The sequence below is a fragment of the Aedes albopictus genome, chromosome 3 (genome assembly GCF_035046485.1).
Source record: "Aedes albopictus strain Foshan chromosome 3, AalbF5, whole genome shotgun sequence".
NCBI classification, from domain to species: domain Eukaryota; kingdom Metazoa; phylum Arthropoda; class Insecta; order Diptera; family Culicidae; genus Aedes; species Aedes albopictus.
This window is the reverse complement of record NC_085138.1, coordinates 411,053,245-411,076,966: the sequence shown is the minus strand read 5'-3', so window position 1 is coordinate 411,076,966 and position 23,722 is coordinate 411,053,245. Positions and strand designations below refer to the sequence as shown.

Genomic DNA, 23,722 nt, shown 5'->3' with positions numbered 1-23,722 from the left:
AGGTGGACCTGTTACACTCAAGGTCTACTCAGTATAGAAATACATGGATTCTGTGATGCATCGGAGGCAGCATATGGTGCATGTTTGTATCTTCGCTGTGTGTCGAATAGCGGAGAAATCAGCGTTCGGCTGATTACGTCAAAGTCCAGAGTTGCGCCATTAGAAGACCTGACCCGCAAAAAGAAGAGACAGTCGATACCGCGCCTTGAATTGTCGTCGGCTTTGTTGCTGAGCCACCTCTATGAAAAGGTTACTGGCAGTCTTCAACTCCCGCATCAATCATTCTTCTGGACCGATTCGATGATTGTCAAGTGCTGGTTATCGTCATTACCTTCCCGTTGGCAAGTTTTTGTTGGAAACCGTGTTTCTGAAATACAGCACATTACCAAGGAAGGCGAATGGAACCACGTTGCCGGGGTCGAAAACCCTGCCGACATTCTCTCTCGTGGTACAACGGCTGCTCAAATACAGTATCAGCCGTCGTGGTTCGAAGGTCCCATTTGGCTTCGTCAAGATCGTTCAACATGGCAGAAACCCTCGTCAACACAACCACCAACAGATAGTGCACTGCTGGAAGAACGTTGCACGATATCTCTCCCTTCTCGCGTGACTCCGCCAAACGAACTTTTCTCGCTCCGGTCATCGCTCACTGATTTGGTTCGTCTAGTGGCATGGCTTCGTAGATTCGTGCACAATAGTTCACCACGCAATCGCTCAACTAGGCAGGAAGGACGCCTGTCCCTGAGAGAGTTGGATGACTCGCTAACTCACCTCATCCGCATCTCTCAAAAGGAGAGCTTCCCAGAAGAATTTGCGGATTTGACGCGGAGTCGGCAGCTGAAATCATCCTCCAAGTTGTCGCTTTTGAATCCCGTCGTCATAGATGGAACACTGCGCGTCGGCGGCCGGCTGGCAAATGCACCGATTTCAGAATTTCGAAAGCACCCGATGATTTTGCATCACCAACATCCGTTAGCTGCACTAGTAACTCGGCATTATCATCTAAAACTCCTTCATGCTGGTCAACAACTCCTCATCGCTTCAGTCAGAGAAAAGTTCTGGCCTACAAATGCTCGAAATCTGGCACGCAAGATTTGCCATCAATGCGTGGATTGCTTCCGCAGTAAGCCAAAGGTGCAGGAGCAGTTAATGGCAGATTTGCCGGCTGTCCGAGTAAACCCCTCAGCAGTCTTTTGGAAGGTAGGAGTAGATTTGTGTGGTCCCTTCTACATCAAGTACCCGATCCGTCGAAGTCCAGCAGTCAAGTCCTACGTAGCGATTTTCGTTTGCCTAGCGACAAAGGCGGTCCACATGGAGATAGTTGCTGATTTGTCTACTCAGGCATTTCTCTTCGCCTTCAGGAGATTCGTCGCGTGCCGTGGAAAACCACACACGGTAATGTGCGACAATGCGACTAACTTTGTCGGCGCCAACAGAGAACTTGAGGACCTCCGTCGTCAATTCCTGGATCAGCAATTCCAGCGCACCATCACTCGTACAGCAGAAGACGATGGCATTCGGTTCGAATTCATTCCTGCACGTTCTCCAAATTTCGGAGGATTGTGGGAGGCGGCCGTGAAATCGTTCAAGGGTCACTTCCGGACGACAATTGGTACTAGACAGTTGAGCTACGACGAGCTGAACACTATCGTACAACAAGTTGCAGCCATACTGAATTCTCGCCCGCTAACGCCTCTGAGTAACGACCCCGACGACTTTTCGGCACTGACTCCCGGCCACTTTCTGATCGGAAGGCCTCTAACCGCTGTTCCGGAGCCCGATCTACAAGGAATACCGGAGAATCGTTTGGCTGTGTGGCAAAGGTCCCAAGAGTTCGTTCAGAGGCTGTGGAAAACATGGAAAACCCACTATCTGTCCGATCTCCATAACCGGACAAAATGGACGAAACAGCGCGATAACGTCAAGATAGGCACAATGGTGCTTGTCAAGGAGGACAACCTGCCACCACAGCGATGGCAGCTAGGACGAGTAGCAGAAATCTTCCCTGGATCGGACGGCAATGTCCGAGTAGTAACCGTCCGCACAAAGGATGGGTCCTTCAAGAGGGGCATTTCAAAAATTTGTGTGCTCCCAATCCGGGACAACGCGTCTACATCAGAAGAGTTCTAACACTCTTTCGTCGCCGGGACCCCGGCATCGCGGAGGTCGTCCAAAAGGAGGCCTCCGCTTCCCAGTTAAGTATATGTATTATATTGAATTGCAAAAAGCTTAAGGAATGTTTGTCCCCCATAGTCGCTCCACATGTCCCACGATTGGGACATTCATCGAAGACGTCATCACCAACTCCATTTCGTCCATTCCGTCAGTCGCTGGGAGAAGGTCGTCCCGTCCCGTGTCGTCTAGCATGATCGTTGTGTGATGTCCCAAGAACCAATTAATCTATCTTCAGTCCGTCATCATCACGTCGTCGAGGAGAACTTTCTCCAAATTGTACCATCATTAACTTCCCCACTTCGTCAGCACCACAGTTCGCCATCACAACTCGGAGTAAAGCACCAGAGCATCAGGTACCGATGCTCGACCCGCTGTTGTCGCACCGACAAGCCTTCATCAGGGACTGATCAACCCATATCGATGGCCCGTCAACCGCAGCAATGGCACCCAAGAACTCCAGTGAGGCAACTTGTGACCACTATTTTTGTAGTTCGAACGACATTCCAGTCGTCCTCATCGGTGCTTTGGGCACCCGCGGAGGCCAGGAGGCCTCCGCATCAGGGAAGTCTTGTTAATGTTCATTTTTTCAATTTAAAAAGCAGCCTCTCATCTGCAGATTCGAAAGATGCCCGCCACGTGCGTCGACGACGACGGCAACGAAATTGATGACGACACTGACGACCATTACCAAGAGCTCAAGCCCAGCGAGTAGGAAAATCATCCAATCGACCCTTTTCGAAGCAGCAGATGCCCAGCAGTAGTTTTATACAGTCCACGTTCATCCAGCGAAGTTTCCACCGTCCACCGTCGCAGCAACCACCCTCGGCGAAGGGTGATGTTCCATCCAGCGTTCAACATCCGTCCAACAACCTGGCAGCGGCGAAGTATTCATCGACAGCCCGCCAGCGTGCAAGAAGCTGCAACCATCCACAAGCGGAAGCATCCAACGTCCAATGTCGCACCTAGTAGTCAACTATCCAGCGTAGTAAACAAACCAACCATGAATTCGATCGGCAGCCACCGAGCACAAAGGCCTTTGGTGAAGACTAGGTCAAGGTCATCGAAGTGTACTCCAAGCAATGTTGTGAAGCAGAAGAAGTAGTAGAATAGATATCAAAACATCCCGAATAGAATAATCAAATTTTCGTAGCCGACAGCAGTAGGTAGTTAGTTAGGTTGTACAGTGAAGGTCGAAATTGCTATACTCTATTTGATTTGAAATGCAGAGATTTCAAGGCGGCCGGCATGTTTAGACCTAGCAAAATCAGCCCTTCTGGCAGCACGGACGAGTTCCACAAAACCTTATCAGCAGTGGTCTCGTTTTATCATACGCGGTTTTTAACCCCTTCCTTATCACTGCTAGCAGGTAGAGCAATAGGAGCGGTCGGCTCAAATTCGTATGCTATATTCACCACTGTCCCTCGGTATCACTGTCGATACAGGGCAGTAGTTAGTTGAACCTACCCCGTGAGCAAATATACATCTACCTCGTCGCAATAAAGTTTTTCGTTGCTCAGTTAGAGTTTGAATAAACAGTGTAGTGATTCAAATTACGTCGTGCGTTCTTTATCAAAATCGAAAGTACCTACGTGTCCGAAGAATTTCTCCGCGAGCCGGTCCGAATATCGTACAAATACTATTCGTATAGTATCCTTTCCGTATGCGTATTTGCCGAACTAAAGTTTATGCGAAAACAACTTTTTTGATCTTAAATATCTATGCAAGCCTTTGATTTTCCATAAAACCCTTCAAAGGCTTACCATAGCTATATTGGAAATTTTAAAACACTCATGGAATATTTTACCTCCCTTAATCAACAATCATAATACCTACAACGATTCTATACTGCGTAATTGGTGGGTTTGGTAATTATATATTCCTACACAAATCTTGAATCTGACAATGATTGGTTTTTGCTCAATGTGTGCAGAAAAAACTGGCACTATTTACGAATTCAGATCAATAGTTCATCTAAAAATATGAAAACAGCAAATTTTATATTTTTCCTACAAACTACAATAGATATGCTTCAATTGCTTCTAACAACACTTTTTTCCAAGTGACACCGTTTTCGAGTGGCAGCCGGTTGAAAGTGTACTGATTCTAAAGTGCGCAGGCTTTACCCAAGTTGTTTGCACTGTTTCATTTTAGTAATAAACAATAGGACGCAATCAGTGGAGTACTAGATTGAAAGTAGTGAGCTGGATTTTTGTATGGTGAGATGATCAATTGGGTTCTTTAGGGGTATCCGGATTATTTCATAATCGGATTCTCCGCCTAAAAATTAGTCGATATCCAAAATTTCATAATTTTTGGAGTCCGGGAACTATTTTTAAAATGCATTTAAAGTTTGTATGGGGATTTTTTTTTGTTCGGGTCGAACTGTCACTTTATCGATTGAACTGTCATTCTATCCACGAAAGTTAAAACTGTTTTGTTAATTAAACCATCAAAACAAAGGTATTTTTTTTTTTTTTTTTGGTAAAATTTGGTTGTATTTGTCAGTTTAGCGGTTTACAGTATTATTTACAATTTGTTATTCTAATTTAATTTGTTATTCTAAGTTCAGATGAAATAGAAGTTCGTTCACATCTATTCTAATGTTACACGTGTCAACAAAGCAGATGTATTTTACAACTATTTTCAAAATTTCACTTCGTCTACATCTATTTACTCCCACCAAGGTTGGCCTCAGCAGGTCTTCGAACGTCAGTCTTCTCCATCCATTCATAGCGGCTGCTATCCTCTGCTGTAGGACCGTCCATGCCGGGCCGACACGAGCACATTCGCAATATTTATGCCGGAGCGTTTCAGTTGTTCGACCGTCGCAGTAGGTACAATTTTCGTTGTCTGCTCTCTGCATCACGAAAAGAAGTTTTCGATGCTCCCACTTCTCGTTCACCAACAGATATAATTTGGATCTCTCGGCTGAAAATAGCTGCTTTACATGAATGTTGCGCCACACACGCCGCCAGTCAATCGTCGGATTATCCCGTTCCACTTTAGGCACTTCCGTCTGTTGAGTGAAATGCCGGTGGATAAGATCGGCGGAGGGGTTTTCTTGGATAAGGTGGGGAAGTTGGGAGTAATTTGATAGGATTGTTTTGATATCAGGATTGTCTATAGAGATTGCTGGGCGGGGATGAGCGTGGAGAAGAAGGGATTTGTAATAGGGAATGGAATCGATCTCTTTGTAATGTCGGTTGATGGCGAGCGATTTCGCCTTAAAGGCTGGCAAATGCAGATTGAGGCCTCCTTGGTCCTTACTGCGAGCAAGCTGCACAATCGGGACGCGAGCGACTATCCCCCTCCACAGGAATGTGCCCATCGTTGAAGTGATCTTTGCCGTATGTACTGCAAGAGGCGGCAAGACAGACGACAAATACCATAACTTGGAGGTGCCAAACGTGTTCAGCATGATCACTTTTTGATGCAGAGTTAGCATACGCAAAGATTGCAGCCACATTTGTTGCGCGAACTTGCCAACCATCGCGTCCCAGTTAATCTTTGTCATTAGCCGAATCGAGTTCGTGAAGGTAATACCCAAAATTTTGACTACATTGACTGTCTGTAGCCACTGGGTGTTGATCGAATTACCTTCACAAAACCCAACATTTATTGCCACCGTTTTCCGTAGATTCAAACGTGCTCCGGCAACCGTTTGAAAACGAGCGAATATCTCATTAATTGATTCGATTTGACCAGCTGATGTGACGATAACACTGATGTCGTCGGCATACGCGACCAGCAAGTCGTCACCGCATGCTTGTTCGAGCCGACACACCAGGGGGTGGAGGTACAGCACGAATAGGTGCATGGAGAGCGGGTCGCCTTGCCGGACCGAGCGTTGGATTTCGAACGGGCGCGAGAGACGTCCGTTAACCAGCAGCCTGGAGGTGGATCGGTTGGCAATGTTCGAGAGAAGAGCGATGAGTTCCCGATTAAAGCCGAGCGAACGCATGGTGTCGAAAAGAAACGAGTGGCGGACCCGATCAAACGCATTTTCCAGGTCGAAACTGATGAGCTTACCGGCGCGCCGGTGGTGACGAAGACTCGCAATCCGATCTTTCAGAGCGAGAGTGGCCTGGAAGATGTTACGCTCCGAGTTGGAACATTTTTGCCCGTCGGTTAGGATGCGGTGGGCTCTCATTACGCACTCCAGCCTGGACTTAAGAATGCGGGAGAGCAACTTGTAATCGCTGTTGAGCAGCGAGATGGGGCGATATGATCGGGCCGTGTTGTCACCTCCCTTCTTTTTCACCAGAACGATGATGCCTTCCACAAATGCAGGAGGGAGATTACCCACCAGCGCTTCGTTCAGCAAGAGATTTAGCTCACGGTGGATTACATCAAACACACGGAGATAGAATTCTCGTGCACACCAAAAATCGATTGAGGGTTTCAGCAAAATTTTGCTGAATTTTGCCGAGCTGAAGGTTTCAGTAAAAATTTTGCTGAAATCCAGCAAAATTTTGCTGATTTGTTCAGTAAACTCTGCTGATCACCAGTAACGTTTTGCTGAAATTCAGCAAACTTTGCCGAAAGTTCAGCAAAAAATTTTGCTGAACCCTTCAGCTCGGCAAAATTCAGCAAAATATTGCTGAAAGCGTTTGGTGTGTGGTATGCCCAGAGCGTTCATGATTAACAAAAAATTTAATCATGATTAATCATTGATGATTAAAATTCCAATTTTGGTGATTATTGATTATGATTAATGATTAATTTAAATTTTCGGATGATTAAAGATTATGATTAATGATTAAAATTGGTTTTATCTATGATTATTGATTATGATTAATGATTAAAAATGGCTCATTGATTAAAAATCATGATTAATCAAGATTAATCAATCACAAAAAACTGGAAATGATTAAAATATATTTATTGTTTGACATGTTTTTGAAGTTTAAGTATAAAATTACTCTGTCCGGGAGATTTTTGAAAAAAAGAATTATAGATTATATTATTTAGAACTGCATTTGAACCAATTTAAATTGGATCATATGTTTTATATGGTGAATCATTTTTGGTGATGAACGATTAATGATTGATTAATATTTTTTCTTATGATTATGATTACTGATTAATGATTAGATTGCAAAAACAGTGTGATTAAGATTAATGATTAATGATTAAATGAATTTTTTTGTGATTATGATTAATGATTTTGATTAATCTTAATCATTAATCATTAATCATGATTAAATTTATGATTAATCATTAACGCTCTGGGTATGCCGTCGTTGCCGGGGGAGCGCTTCGGAGCACTCGCTTTGATCGCAGCGAAGATTTCTGCGGTGGAGATTTCGTTCGTGCAGGCTTCATTGGTGGGATCATCTGGGGGTATCACGCGATCGCACTCAAAACCGTCGTTGTTGTTATTTGCTGCTTCTTCCGTGTAGAGACTCGAGAAGAAGTTAAGCAGATTTGCTTCGATCGCCGGCGGCTCGACCACGATCTCGTTCTCTTCCGTCCGCAGCTGTGTGATTACCGTTTTCTTCCTTCGCCTCTCCCCCAGCTGAAAGATGGATAGTGGTTCGCCCGCCAAATATGTCGCGTTGACACGCATGAACATGTGCGAAAAATTGCGCTGCAATGCCAGCATCTCGCCTTTCAGCCGATTTATGGTGATCAACATTTCGGGGTGCTGGTAGTACCCGTCGTACGCTTGCCGTAGTTGCGCATATAAACGCTGATGTGCGTCGTGAAATTCGTCGAAGACGATTCGCGATTTGCGCTTAAGGTGAAGATATGACGAAGCCACAACTCGAATTTTCAAGAGCACAAATTTAAAGAATCGGTTGTCGTTTTGCGCTGAAAAGTTGATCGATTGGGCACCACCAGCGGCTAACCAATCGATCAACTTTTCAGCACAAACCAATATGAAGTTCTTCAGATTTGTGCTCTTGAAAATTACAGGTGTGGCTTCGTCATATCTTCACCTTAAAAAACGTTTTAATTTTGGGCTTGGCGTATGACAGCCACCACTCCATCCACGAGCCGTAGGCTCTCCGCTGCCGGGTCCAATATTGCCACTGCTGTTGGAACTCTTCAACGTTTTCGTCGGTGAGAAGATGCGGTCGGAGGGACCAGAAACCGCGCCCAGGCTCGTGTCCGAGCTGGGGAAGGCAGAGTCGGAGCGTTACCGCTTTATGGTCTGTAAACGAGCAGACATGGGTATGCGCGGTACGCAGATGATCTCGCAAACTACTGCTGACATAGATGCGGTCGAGACGTGATTGCGCATTCCGACAGATGTACGTGAAGCCTGTATCACGCGGGCACAGCTTTTCCCATGCATCGTGGAGCTGTAGCTGTTGCACAGCTGTTTTGAGCGCCGGGCTGGTATTCGGGCTGGACCACGGGGATGCTATGGTGATCTGATTTTGTTGCCGCTTATCATGCGCAACCAGTGCTCACTAATACCAACATTTACTCAATGCAGCAGCGGGAGGAAACAAGGAAAAACGCACTTTGGCGTACAAAGTTTGCGAAAGAGGTGTTGTGTGTCTTTTCACAAGCAACTCTCACTCTCTGTAGGAACTTTACCTAAACATCGACACTCTGAAATTGAAAATTATCAATTAACGCCACTTTTTCATGACCAACACTTTAATGAGATCTAATGTGATATAAGCGTTTTGCATCGATATCCCTCGTATAAAAGGTAAACATTCAAATTTCACGAATGTGTTGGTGAATATTTTAGCTGGAGCATAAATTTATGCTCCACGTAAGGAGGCACAATCCAACCTGTCAAACTCCATAGTGAAAAAATAGGTTGCCGTCTCCTTGGGCTGGACGAATCGCATGCGCGCAGTACGCAATTGAAATCGCCAGTGAGGATGACGTGTTGAGAGGGATGTCGAAGGTAGTAGGCAAGCGTGCCGTTGAAAAATTCCTCCCGGGCAGCTCGCTGAGCTGTGCCGGAGGGAGCGTAAATATTACAAATTGTAGTGTCGTGCACTCTCACCGCAATCAGGCGGCCGTCCAGACTCTTCTCAACGTGAGAGACCTGAATGTGTTCCTTCAGAGCAACAGCTGTCCCTCTTCTTGTGTGATCCACATTGGCGAAAACGGCAAAGCCAGGCAAGGAGAGCTGTTCGTTCTCTACCTCTTGCAGACACACAATATCAAGATTTAGGCTGTTGATGAAGCTTCGTAGCGCCGCAATTTTCGTGGGATTGGTGATCGTGCCGATGTTGATGGAAGCGAGATTGTACGATGTGAGAGCCATTTATAGTTGCCGATCTTCACCCTGCTCGTCGTTCTTGTCTTCCCGGCGGGGCTTTTTACCGGGTGGTCGATGCCGGCTTCGGCTGCTGCTCGTTGATGCAGATGATTCGTCCGATACATTGCCATTGCCGCTGTTGCTGTGCGATCGCAGCGCATAAGCAGGCTTCTTGAATAGATCAGCTATATCGGTGACCTCAGAAGCTTGGGATGGAGGCCGGAGAGACGAGGATGAGGCACGAGTACTTTGTGGCTGCTCGCGGGGGGAAATTGTCAAGTCAACCTTGTCGGGTTGACTGTTGGCTCGAGTACCCGAAGCAGACTGTTCGGTCTGGCTGGGAGGCTTCGGCAGCTCGGGAAAGGCAACCGATGACGTTAGTGTTGGCGCGGTAGAACTGTGACCAGCCGGTTTCGTGTTCGGTGGTCTCACTCCAGCCGGTTTTTTGGGTGGTTGGCGGTTGCCACTTTGTTTCGCTACATTCGCGTAGCTCTTCTGCACCAGCAGCTTCTTATTCTGGACACATGATATGCCAGTGTGCGCCAGCTCCTTGCAGTGTTTGCATGAGAGGAGCTGCCCCTTGTACACGACGTACGCCTGCTGCCCATCGATGGTGACCCAAGAGTCGATGTTTCGTTTGATCAGCATTCGGGCGGACCACACTCCGAGTGGGATGCCTCCGAAGTCGAAGCTCTCACCCCACGTTAGCTCACGAATCGCGATCACTTCACCGAACGCACTCAAAAACTCCACGATCTTCTCTTCCGTCACATCTTCGGGTAGGTCGTGGATCTTCACTTCGACACTTCCATCCTCGATGGTTAAACGAAGCGTGTACTTCTTCCCATCCAATTCAACTTCGTGTCGTCCATCATGATCGTTCACTATTTTCTGTGCGAGCGTCAGGTCGCTAACCTTGACGAACGCACATTGTTCACCTCTACTGCACTGTAGTCTTGTCACATCTTCCTTCTTCAGGCCGAGCACTGTGCGGCAGAAACCATGCACTTTCTCGAAAGACGGTTTCACCGGAAAGGTCGAATAATCGATCCTGAAGGTGTTTTCTCGCCTCATCGCGTAGCACTACACACGCGACGCGGCACTGCGAGGATAAACACAGAACGGCAGAAAAAATGCTTGGCTAATGAGGAGCGCAATCGTAAAAACACGTCCGTGTCTCTCAGAAGCTGAGCGATAACTGAAGGTATTGGAATCCAATAAAATCACGTTATACTCAGAAAAATGAGCTCTTTCGATTAGGCTATAGAAAATAGCAATATTTTATTCACTAAACAACCCAATTCTCCATTTCTGCATTGAAATGGTGCAAACAGCGTGGGATATATGATTTCCTGCCTAATTTGATGCTGTTTGGGCAAAAAGTTTGGGTAATTGTGTTGTTGAAGTTGCAATAAATAAATAATACAGGGAATAGACAAAATGATCGGTATAGGCAAAATTTTCATTTTTCAAAAAATGTCCAATTAGCTGTAACTTTTCGAAAAGTGCATCAAATATTCTCAAATTTTCACTATAAGTTGATCAACTAGTTATGTATCAGTGGACAAAATTTGAAAAAGATCGGGCTATATTGCACGAAGTTATAGGCATTTTAGAAAAAGGTAGAATTATCCGATAGCCAACTTTGAGCTGTTATATCTCCGGATTCAATAAACGAATGCAATGAAATTTTGTCCATTTATGACTTATATAATGAGCTCTGAAAAACGTTTGACACAACTTAAAATTATTAACAAGAAAAAAAGTTATAGCGATTGAATTAATTTTATGATTTTTTAGTGAATTGGTCTATTTTGAATATGCATCCCATTACTTTTTCAATGAATATTTGATGCACTTTTCGAAAAGTTACAGCTATTCGAAATTTTTTTGAAAAGGGAAAATTTTGCCTGTCCCGATCATTTTGTCTATCCCCTGTACAACAACACAGTTACCCAAACTTTTGCTCAAATAGCATCAAATTAGTCACGTTGTCTGCACCATTTCATTGCAGTAATGTAGAATTGATCATCTCATCATACAAAAATCCAGCTCACTACTTTCCACTAGTACTTCACTGATTGCATCCTATTACTTAGTCTTAATCTCCATGTCCCATGCAAGTAATAAAAAATCAACCCAATTATAGGTTCTTTTCACTTATATCGAATCTTTCGTGTGATTATCCCAATTTCGGCTAAACTCAAACTGAATTAAAGCTCTTAGTAGGTAGTTTCCATTTGATCCTGACAAGTAAAAACAACTCATCGGTGACTTTCAAAGGACCCTTGTGGGTAGAAATAAACCCACTTTTGAGTAAACGGTAAACCCCTTATCTGGGTGGATTTATTCTCACATGGACATCATAGGATATGAAGGTGCTTCTAGCTTTGCGTGGGGATGAACGAGAAAGATATCTACTAGGGTGGATGTACCAATTATGGCACTATCTAAGGAAAACTATTTGTACAAAAATAACGAGAAGATCTACGAATGTCATCAATATGTTAAAAGATAGCTAAGTGTCCACACTTTACAGAAAAAATATAGAAACGGAGTCAAAACTACTTTTAGCATTTATTACAGCGTGTGCCAATGATAGGAACCCTGTACCAATTATGGTTACATTTTTTAACTTCAGTTCCTTTTCGTACTATTTGCATGCATTCCTTATGGGATTAGCCATAACTAGTACACTATGGCAAAAAAGGGTGCAAGGAAGCCGAAATTTTAAGGAAAATGATTTATTTCTACCATAATTTGAGCAAAATGTGGAATTTAAATGAGTGCAACCATCTTTTGTGAACGTGATCTATTGTTCACATTTTTTTGTTGTTGGTTTACGCCGTTAAACTATGGCGAATGATTGGTACTATAACCATAACTGGAACACTTACCCTACTGGTTTACATATTTTTGCGTTCTTTTGAAGTATTTTTTAGGCTAAAAGTTACTTTTTTTCGTTACTGAGGCAAATAAAATGAATTGTACGAACACAATAATCCAGAAGAACAAGGGAAAGAAACTAATTCTACATACGAAGATCTATGTGAACTAAATTTAATAAATGGAACAACGGAAAGAGATAAAAAATCGACAATGAACCGTACAAAGCGAATTGAATGTCATAAAATTAAGAACAATGTTCTTAAGGAGAATTCGTATAGTTTAATCTGGTTTTCCAGAAGTCAACGTTCTTTTTTCGATATGTTTGTTGCTTGACGGTCTGAAGTGTGCAATTTGATTCATCTCAAATACCTGGGCAAATGGGCCATTCGTCAAATCGAGTTACCAAGGGAGTCCAAGGTAAAGTTGTTTTATTTCGTTTTCCCTCGCCTCTAGGGCACGGAATTCTCGACCGGTGTTTTTCGTTGGTGTCCAGTGGCACTGACGACGACGCCCAAAAGCGTCATGATAGATGACGTGAATTTCGGCAACGGTATACCACACCACCTGCTTTGATGATGTCCCAAATGTCACAATTCCATGAATCATTAATTCCATTTTCGCATCTAGAACAGTTAGTGGATGTGGACGTCATGGAATGGATTCTCGAACGATTTCCAAGAAATTTTCTACGCTTGCTGCGTCGAAAATTTCCCGTGAAGCCCTTCAAAACAGATGAAATGAGAACCTCTGTCACAAGGTTCGGGGCACCTTGCAGCTCGCCTAACCGGTCGTTCGTCGTCGGTGGACGGACATCTGTTCGATTCCACGCAGCGAGATTGAATCCTTCCGAGGAACGTCCACAAATCCGCGCTCTCCACCGAAACCGGTCATCCGGCAAACGAGCTAAAGCCCCGGCTTGAATTATTCATTTGCAAGAACGGGGTGCTTGGAGCTTTCGCTTAACGCAACCGGAAAGTTTTCACCGTCCTCGTTTCATGGCGGACCGTCATCGATGGAATACCAAATGATGAGATTCAAGCTTTATCCTGATTATAGTGCGTATTTTATGTGCGATTTTTCACAGTCGGGTGGGAAATTTGCCACCGTTTTGTACCGATCTGGCGAAAATCCTTTCGCTGATTGGAAATGCTTTGGGTAAGCCATCATAAAAGCGATGTTTTAACTTGAAGGTTTTATTAGTTTGGCTTGTAGAATTTATTGCTTAGCATAGTTTCTTAAGTTTCGTTGTGTATGCTATGATTTGTTTTAGTTATCAGCGTGATTTTCTTCAAATTGTGTTAAAATATACATATCTCAATAAAACGTCGTTGGAAATCTTCAGATTTCCCATTATCACGTTCAGAACGTGATTCGAAAGTGAAAATTCTTAGAAACCAGGCGAATGACACTTTACAGCCGCCCGTTCTCCGCGAACGAAACATGACAATCTGCTCCATCTGAATCTGTTACTTCCATCCTTACTCAAATTGTCAGCCAGTTTATCGCTATCATTACCCAATCGATCTTCCCCAGCCCAACCCCACACTTCAAGCACCCGGTTGTTTACCTGACTTTTTCGTGTCTTTCTCCAACAACTCTCTTTCCAGGATACCTCCTATTCAGAGATTTCTGCGACAACGTCTCAGATGAACCGGTGCCACATTTAAAATTCTACGAAGAGGTAAGTCCGTATACATTTGTATTTGCCTACAATCGGCGTTTTTTTTTTGTTTTGTTTTACGTGGTGCGGAAAATGAGGGGGATGACACCCCTTTCCGGAGAAATGATTCACGCGAAAACACGTGCAACTCCTCGAGAAACGTGTCGATACGATGGAGATGATATGTAGCATATTTTACTCTGTTTACAATGCTGGAGATAATTTGAGGAACAATTTATGAAACGATAGGGATTGTTTTTGGAGGGAGAGATTAGTCATCAATAAAGATCCTCCTAAAGTGTTTCATATTAAATAGTTTGTATGGAACGAGCTCACCATGCCAAATTGAATCCGAAAACATTTGTTTAGTGTCGCATAAATGAACTACAAAAACTCAACCATGTACAAAATAACTTGAGAATAACCCAAGCAATAGGCTTGTTTCTAAGCCACTAACAGCAACCTTAGTGCAATTTATTAACTGTTCGTATTATGGACAACTGAACACAATTGCTTCTTCTTTCAAACCCAAAAAGCGCAGATTCTGAATATTTATGCAACACTAGCTGTCTTGGCAAACGTCGTACTGTCTGCCTACTGTTTTTTTATACATATAGCTCCGTAGGGACGTCCCCAGCAAAATCATCTGTATGAGAGCCCCCCTTTCCAGAGACCGGAGAGGTCTCACAACAAGCTAAGAATCTTCCCCGGTCCCAAGAATACCCACATACAAAATTTCACACCGATTGGTTCAGTAGTTTCCGAATGCATAAGGGTCAGACAGACAGACATACAGATAGACAGATAGACAGACAGACAGACAGACAGGTTCCTCCTGAGAACGGCAATTGGGTAGCGGATATAGCAGGATTGGCGGCTATACAAGTTATGGGCAGATTCCCTATAGTGGAAGTGGTGGAAAACTCTTACGAAGGTTTCGTGATCGCCAAAGTTAACGGTGTCTTCGTATGTAGCTGCTATGCGCCTCCAAGATGGACCGAGGAGCAATACAACCGGATGTTGGATGCACTCACTGACACGCTGGTAGGACGTAGGCCAGTAGTCATCGGCGGTGATTTCAACGCCTGGGCCGTTGAGTGGGGCAGCCGGCAAACCAATGCAAGAGGATATAGTCTACTTGAAGCTCTGGCGAAGCTGGACGTAAAGCTGTGCAATGTAGGAACAGTCAGCACATTCCGCAAAGACGGTCGTGAATCCATCATCGACATTACATTCTGTAGTCCATCGTTGATGGAAGACATGGACTGGAGGGTGAGTGAGGAGTACTTCCACAACGACCACCAGGCGATCCTCTACAAGATATGCCAGAGAGCTCCTACGTCCATACAGAGAACTAGGACTTATGAACGGAAGTGGAAGACGAAGGACTTCGACAAGGAGACTTTTATCGAGGCACTTCGGCCAAATAGCGATGCGGCAAACCTCGACCCAGGGTGGTTGACGGAAGCGCTAGCAACGGCATGTGATGCAGCAATGCCGAGGAAGATTGAACCTAGGAACGCTAGACGTCCAGCGTACTGGTGGAATGCGACGCTCAGCACCCTTCGTGCGAATTTGACGTTAACCGACTGGTCTCCAACGATGAGCTCGTTGCCGTGGCGAAAGCATTGAAGGTGAAGAAGGCTCCCGGCCCGGATGGTATCCCCAACGTGGCGCTGAAAGCAGCGATCCTGGAGTTTCCTGATATGTTCAGGTCAGTGTTACAGAAATGCCTGGAGGAAGGCATCTTTCCGGATATATGGAAGGTCCAAAAACTAGTGCTGCTGCCAAAGCCAGGAAAGCAGCCGGGAGATCCAGCATCGTATAGGCCGATCTGTCTGTTGGATACGCTCGGAAAACTTCTGAAGAGGATTATCCTTAACAGGCTGACCGAGTATACCGAAAGTGAGAGAGGGCTGTCCACGATGCAGTTCGGCTTCCGCAAGGGAAAATCGACGGTTGACGCAATTCGGACCGTCGTTGAGATGGCGGAAAGGGCATCCTTACAAAAGCGGAGAGGAGATCGCTACTGCGCCGTGGTAACGATAGACGTTAAAAACGCGTTTAACAGCGCCAGTTGGGAAGCTATCGCCGTAGCCCTGCATAATATGCGGGTCCCCGACTATCTGTGTAGGATTCTAAGGAACTACTTCCAGAATAGAGTCCTTGTGTACGAAACCAACGTAGGGCAGAGGTCGTTTAGAGTGACAGCAGGTGTTCCACAGGGATCAATACTTGGCCCAACGCTCTGGAACGCAATGTACAACGGTGCACACCAAACGCTTTCAGCAATATTTTGCTGAATTTTGCCGAGCTGAAGGGTTCAGCAAAATTTTTTGCTGAACTTTCGGCAAAGTTTGCTGAATTTCAGCAAAACGTTACTGGTGATCAGCAGAGTTTACTGAACAAATCAGCAAAATTTTACTGAATTTCAGCAAAATGTTTACTGAAACCTTCAGCTCGGCAAAATTCAGCAAAATTTTGCTGAAACCCTCAATCGATTTTTGGTGTGTGTGTTAACACTGAAGCTTCCGGCAGGTGTCATTATCGTGGGGTTCGCAGACGACGTTGTCTTAGCGGTATCTGGCGAATCAATCGATGAAGTCGAAGTGTTGGTATCGGAGGCAATCGACACAGTGGAAAGATGGATGAATGGAGTGAAGCTGCAGATAGCCCATCACAAGACAGAAGTGCTCGTAGTCAGTAACCGCAAAGCAGTGCAAAAGTTGGAGATCACGATCGGAGAGGAGAGAATTTCATCGCAGCGCACTTTGAAGCACCTGGGCGTGATGGTCGACGACCGCTTAAACTTTAACGCGCACGTTGACTACGCCTGCGAAAAGGCGGCGAAGGCGGTTAACACAGTAGCGAGGATTATGCCAAACGCGGGCGGTCCAAGAAGCAGTAGGAGGCGCCTCTTGGCAAATGTTGCAACCTCAATACTTAGGTATGGAGTGCCAGCCTGGGCTCCGGCGCTAAAAACGAAGAGAAACCGTGGAAGGCTGGGCAGTGTGTTCCGGCTCATGGCTATGAGAGTCGCGAGTGCCTACAGAACAATCTCGTCGGAGGCTGTATGCGTTATCGCTGGAATGATGCCCATCTGCATCACCCTAGAGGAAGACGTCGAGTGCTATCGGCGGAGTAACGTAAGGAATGCGAGAGCAGCTGCTAGAATGGACTCACTGGTGAAGTGGCAACAAGAGTGGGACAATGCGGCGAACGGAAGGTGGACCCACCGACTGATCCCAAATGTGTCGGCGTGGGTGAACAGGAAGCATGGGGAGGTGAACTTCCATCTGACGCAGTTTCTGTCCGGGCACGGCTGTTTCCGGAAGTACCTGTTTCGATTCGGTCACGCGTCTTCCCCTCTGTGTCCGGAGTGTGTGAACGTGGAGGAAACACCGGCGCACGTCGTCTTCGAATGCCCTAGGTTCTCGGAGATGCGCAGGGATATGCGCGGCCTGACAGTCGACAACATTGTGTGTCGCGACGAAGCTACGGGGCTGTCCATTAATTACGTAAGGGATTTTTTGGGATTTTCCGACACCCCCTCCCCCCCTTGTAAGATTTTTTGTATGAGACCCCAAAAATTTTTGTATGGCTCGTAAGATTTCTCAAACCCCCCCCCTCCCCCTATAAACCCTTACGTAATTAATGGACAGCCCCTACGTGGAACGCTGTCGACAGAGCAGTAACGAGGATGCTGTCCGCGCTGCAAAGGAAGTGGCGCGAAGACCAGAGAGTGCCGGAACGCGATCCGGGTAGGCATGATCCACCGCCGGGGACATGACTGAGCCCGAGCAGAGGGGAATATCAAATTAATAACTACGAAATCACAAAACCTGTTTTTATATCTTGTTTTGTTATTATTGAATTATCAAAGCATTACGTTTCCATAACATGTTTTGTTGGACAATCTTATTTTGTTATGACCAAGCAATTGGTATGCAGCCCTTAAATAACATTTCAATATTACATTCTGTTGTGGAGCAAGTTTGGTTATTATTGTATTATTGAGAGTGCACAAATACTGTATGGTATTGCTATCTGAACTAAAACAAATTTTGAAACAAAACCTACGTCATTCTACAACGTTATTTGCAGCATTTGAGGGAAAGCAACTGCATATTCACTCATCAATTTGTCTTCCTCTTCCATTTATCATTAATACAGGGGATAGACAAAATGATCGGGACGGGCAAAATTTTCACTTTTCAAAAAATGCTCAACTAGCTGTAACTTTTCGAAAAGTGCATCAAATATTCTTAAATTTTTACTGTAAGTTCTTCAACTAGTAGTGTATCAGTGGACAAAATTTGGAAATGATCGGACAATTCTTCACGAAGTTATGAAGATTTTTTGAAAAGATAAAATTATCCGATAGCCAACTTTGAGCTGTTATATCTCCGGATTCAATGAGCCGATTGCAATGAAATTTTGACCATTCATGACTTATATAATGAACCCTGGAAAACATTTGACTTAACTTGAAATTTTTAACAAGCGAAAAAGTTATAGCGATTTTATTTTTTTCACGATTTTTTAGTAAATTGGTCTATTATTAATATGCATCTCATTACTTTTTCAATTTATTGGTGGCTATGTTGTTACTTTCCTTCAAAACGCATTTATATATAGGTTAATTAGAGGGAAACTAAATGAACTATAATTTGCATCTTGAATTTTGTAACGATGTTGATGTTTTGGATAATTTGGTGTTTTATTAGAAAAATAATCCAATCGTTATAATTTTCTTCCGTGTTAAGAATATTAAGTTAAGTCAATGGTTTTTCATAGCTCATTATATAAGTCTTAAATCGTCAAAATTTCATTGCATTCGGTTCATTGAATCCGGAGATATAACAGCTCAAAGTTGGCTGTCGGATAATTTTACCTTTTTCAAAAATCTTTATTACTTCGTGAAGAATTGTCCGATCTTTTCCAAATTTTGTCCACTGATACACAACTAGTTGAAGAACTTACAGTAAAAATTTGAGAATATTTGATGCACTTTTCGAAAAGTTACAGCTAGTTGAACATTTTTTGAGAAGTGAAAATTTTGCCTGTCCCGATCATTTTGTCTATCCCCTGTACATCCAAACTGAGACAAAGTGCATGCCCCGTATCACTAGCTAGTATTCCGTGGGAAAAAGTTTGGATAATGCACCAGAAAAACTGTTTAACGATTTTTTGAAAAGTGCGCAAAGTTAGGCCCTAGGTGCGCAAAGTATGGTACGCTTACGGTATCACATTTGATAAGAGGTGTGGTATATTACGTGACATGGAGGTGCTGTAATGTGTACAAAACAAAGTCCCTGCTGGGCGGCGCGAGGTTTTGCTAAATTTCTGAAATTGACTGAGTTGTAGCTGAAAAGTACCCAAAATACCAGCCACTGCCTAAGTGGCGCAGTACCCTGCATACATCTAAACGAGAACATAGCAGACGATATTGAAGGGTTTTAAGGTTTTCAAAGGGACGTTCCAGATTCCGCCTTTGACATGTGAATTTCAATGATAAAAATGTCAAACTTATGGAGTAAACTTGTTTGAACGAAGCTAATACAGACAGCTGAATCCAAAATTGTAAATGGTTTTGAATGGGATTTTTCAGAAATATTTTGTATTTCACATGTTTTCCCTGTCGTTCCAGAGGATGAAGTCGGATCTACCTATTTGAAAGATAGATACATGAATAGTTGAAAATACACCTATTAGGGAAGAAAGAAACTGAAGTTCGCATTCTCACATGTTGGTCTAAATATATAGAATTCTCAGCCATCACGAAGTCATATATGATGTAGAATAGGATGCTAAAGTGGAGGCCATACCCGACTAGATGAACATAACAAGAATATATCATAATTATATCTTAATGTGATATAACTAACAAATTATGTTATAATTTTGTTATGACATGGACTGTTTCAAACTTTTTCAAACTAAATTATAACAAAATATATTATAATCTTTTGTAACTAGTTTCGTTACAAATAAATCAGAACAAACTCTGTTATAACTTTGTTATTTTTGCAACTGAACAAAATAATCAGTTGCAAAAATAACATAATTATATCAGAATATGAAATAATTTTAATTTTTAGCTGTATTACAAAAAAATGAGAAATTTGATTAAGTATTCGTTTTTTTCATTGCTTGTAGAGCAAAAGGTCGATGGATAGCAGGTAAAAGATCAGAAAATGCTTATAAGGAAACAGCTTTATTCTATGTAATTGAAAAATTAAAAAAAAAAACATTCAATTGCTGTTGAGGGGCTGCAGTTTTACTTGTTTTTCATTGCGTAGAATGCCGGAAGCGTATCCGGCTACCCTCAAAACTGAAAAGTACTCATATTTTTTCAACTTTGAACCGATTTAAGTGAACTTCGACTCGTTTGAATAAGAAATCTTTTTTTTTATTGATTGGTTATGCGAATAGAACGATTGGGTTACGCGGTATTCCCAAAAGTCCAAATTTTCTGGAACATATCCTTATGCTATTGAGGGGCCCAGATGCAAAGAGGTGTAAGTGACCGTTTTGTCGAGTTTGAGCTGAATATATCAAAAAATCTTCAGATTTCAAACTCACAGGAACTTTATAAAGATTATTTTTAATATGATTAGAAAAATTACAGTAAATCAGAGAAAATTGGGTTGATATTGAAACTCCATACATTTTGAATGGGATGAAAAACTGGTGAAAAATTTCAAAGCTCATTTACTCGAAAGTGGGTTTTTGTAACTTACACCCCTTTGCTTCTAAGCTCCTCTATTCTAATATCGGCGTTGCTGGAGTTAGCGTATTGAAAAGATATGGTCTCTCGTGAAACATGCTTCGTAATTACACTGTTGAAAACGCTTTGACATCCACGTGCAGCACAACAGAACATGTGCTCGATGAACAAATTGAGATTTGAATTATGAAAATGCTACGGTCAACCTTGGCTTGGTCAGCCAAAGCGAAATCAAGAAATTGACATTTATGCTTCGTAATGATTACTTTGAAGTCAATACTTTGGGCCTAGGCTGGGCAGATATGCTATTGGTGATTTGATGGTGCATGAAGAAGAAGAAGAACGATGGTGTTTAGAAAAATCCTATCCCTACCACACAGGAGAAGATTTTAAAATGCCTCTATAAAATCTAATTAAAAACGGTTTGATGTACGGTGTAAGACTTTGGACGGACTACATATTGAACGTATAAATTTAAATTTAACATTTTTTTTTTCTTGGTAAGGTACTTAATTTGTACCAATCACCAATTGGGTTTTTAAATTAAGAATAATATATTGATTTTTTGATTTTATTCGAAAGAGCACCTTTTTTTAAGCCAGTATGATTTTTTTAAGATTTTTAAAACTTTATTTTGATACCTAAATTCAATTACAAAAAGATTTTTTGAAATCACCTTTTGACAGCTGGGCAACTGCTTGACAGCTCCGCCCAGTACGAAATGCGACGAGGGATGATTCGACAAATCGCTCCCATACAAACTTTAAATCGATGTTTAAATAGGTTCCCGGGCACCAAAGTTCATGAAAATTTGGATTTCGGCTCAGTTTGGCATGTAGATTGTGAATATGGAATTATCTCAACACCACTAAAGAAGCCAATTGCAGCTGGTCTATGGAAAATTCCACGTGTATGGCAATTCGGGTTTTTTCTTAACTCACGATGACCAGATCGGTTCAGTCGGATTTGTTTTTGATGGAAAAAATAAATCTGGATCAAATGAGATCAATATTGTCAAAATCGGAGAAAATGTATCGCAGATATAACCATTACATAGTTTACCTGCTTTATTTTATTGTCTGCTGTTTCATATTATTAAGTAAAAAATAAAGGCATTGCAACTTCTAGAAATTTCATCAGACTCTTCCGTATTTTTTATTTTATTCATTGCTATAATTTGAGTTTTGTGTAAATATAGCATCATAGCTATTGATATGTTTATCTTTGTATTAATTTCCTTCTTTCAATATCCCAGTCCCGTTACGGTGCCAAATTCCTATCACTTTTCTACGGTTCCCAATTCTTATAGGTTAAGTAAAATTTTAGCTTAAAAAAGTGATACATCTGCAAATGAGTTTTTTTTATCTCAAAATTGAGTAAACTTTGTTGAATTTATATGTCATTTTAACAGTACTGCTATTCTAACCTCTAATTATAATGTCAAAAAGTACCGAACAGACTATGTATTACGAAGTAATGAATGTTAGTGAGAGTGGAGATAGCAAATATGGTACCTACTAAATAATTCTAATCAATAACAATGTCAACTATACAGCCAATTCTGCTCAATTGATGATTGCATTTGTCTATTATAACTTTTTTCTTTCGATCTATTATTATTCGATCATATATTGTTTGACATTATGTCATAAATATCTTTTTTCATTACTAAAAATAATCTAAAACAGAATATAACTAAACAGCATCTGCAGAAGTAATCATATCGGCATATGATATAATTACCTTTTACCTTCGCTCACGTAGGTACGTGTATAATCGCCGTTCTCACAACGCGAACAAAACAAAAATAAAAAAAATCATCTCCGTCTGGAAAGAATCTTTGTCGCCGCCAAAATGCACCCCATGACGAAGCTCAATCATAAATAGTCGACTAGCAACTTTTTCGTCGTTCTCTTTGTTCCGAAACAGCCGACGACGGGCCATGCGAACGCCACCACTGTTATTAGTGTTACAGTGCACATGTCTGCGCACCGCGATAGCGCTGTTGGTAAGAGAGAGAGGTTCATTGTTTGATCTTGCATTCAAATCTCTGTCTATTTTTGTCCTGCGACTGGCAAACATGAAATGGGGGAATGGGGAAACTGGCAATACGTAGAACCAGTAAAGCTTCTATCGTCCCTCACTGCAAGTGCTGTGATAGCCTCATTGGTAAAGGCGACTGAAAATTTACGATAGCAGGATTGGAGGTTCAAATCCCGTCCATGTTTGTAAGTTTTATAATGAATTCGAAATTTTTTTATGTGACCTATTATTTTCTAAAAATAGAATAACACACTTAAAATAATTACCCAAAAATGAGTAAAAAAAGTTAGTTTTTACCCTAATTTTGCTTTCGGAATGTTATCAATAACTCTTTAATATCAAAATTTGTTATTGAAATATTTCCCAAATTCACTGTTATTAAGTTGTTATTGCCACTAACAAAACATGTTATTAAATTGATTTTTCAGGAACAAATTTTTGTTGTGACTTGTTATTTTGCCGCTTATGACAGACAAGTTTATAACTCAATATGTTATGTTAATAACATGAAAATTACTAATTCCGTTATGCAGTTATTTTGCCAAAATAACGCATTTTGTTATGCTGTTGTTATTCTCTTCTGCTCCGGAGTCGCCTGTAGCGTAGTACCGGTTTTTGGTCGTCGCGGCGCCTGTGAACCGGAAGCCAGTCTCCAACCGGAATCGCAGGAGAGACCTCGGCACCTGTCCGGGAAGAAACGGTTTCGGAAGATGTTCCACTGCCGGGGAAGTCTTTGTCGGCGTAGGGTAGATCCACCGTCGGGGACTATCCGAGTCGTGCGCGAAAAACTGGAGTGCTAAAACGGCACCGTTCCTCGGAGAAACTTATTATGATCCGAAGTACTTGCTGGTGGAATTAGAATAACAAATTTGGTGTATGTTTGTGCTAACTGTGTCGCTGAATGGCGATAGGTTAGGTACGAAAACGAGAACGACTAGAATAACAAATTTAGAAGCGACAAAAAGTGCATGAGCACAATAGCAGAAGAGCGCAT

General features: G+C 42.6%; 1 protein-coding gene across 7 annotated transcripts in view; it reads left to right on the top strand.

The window, feature by feature from the left end:
- Positions 1-23,722, top strand: part of LOC109426380 (G protein-coupled receptor kinase 1) — a 359,171-nt gene that overhangs the window by 167,555 nt on the left and 167,894 nt on the right. For all 7 annotated transcript variants that reach the window (XM_029875606.2, XM_029875602.2, XM_029875601.2 and 4 more), the window contains one exon: positions 13,903-13,976. In XM_029875606.2, coding sequence (XP_029731466.2) covers positions 13,903-13,976 — 74 coding nt within the window. The remainder of the gene's footprint in view (positions 1-13,902; positions 13,977-23,722) is intronic.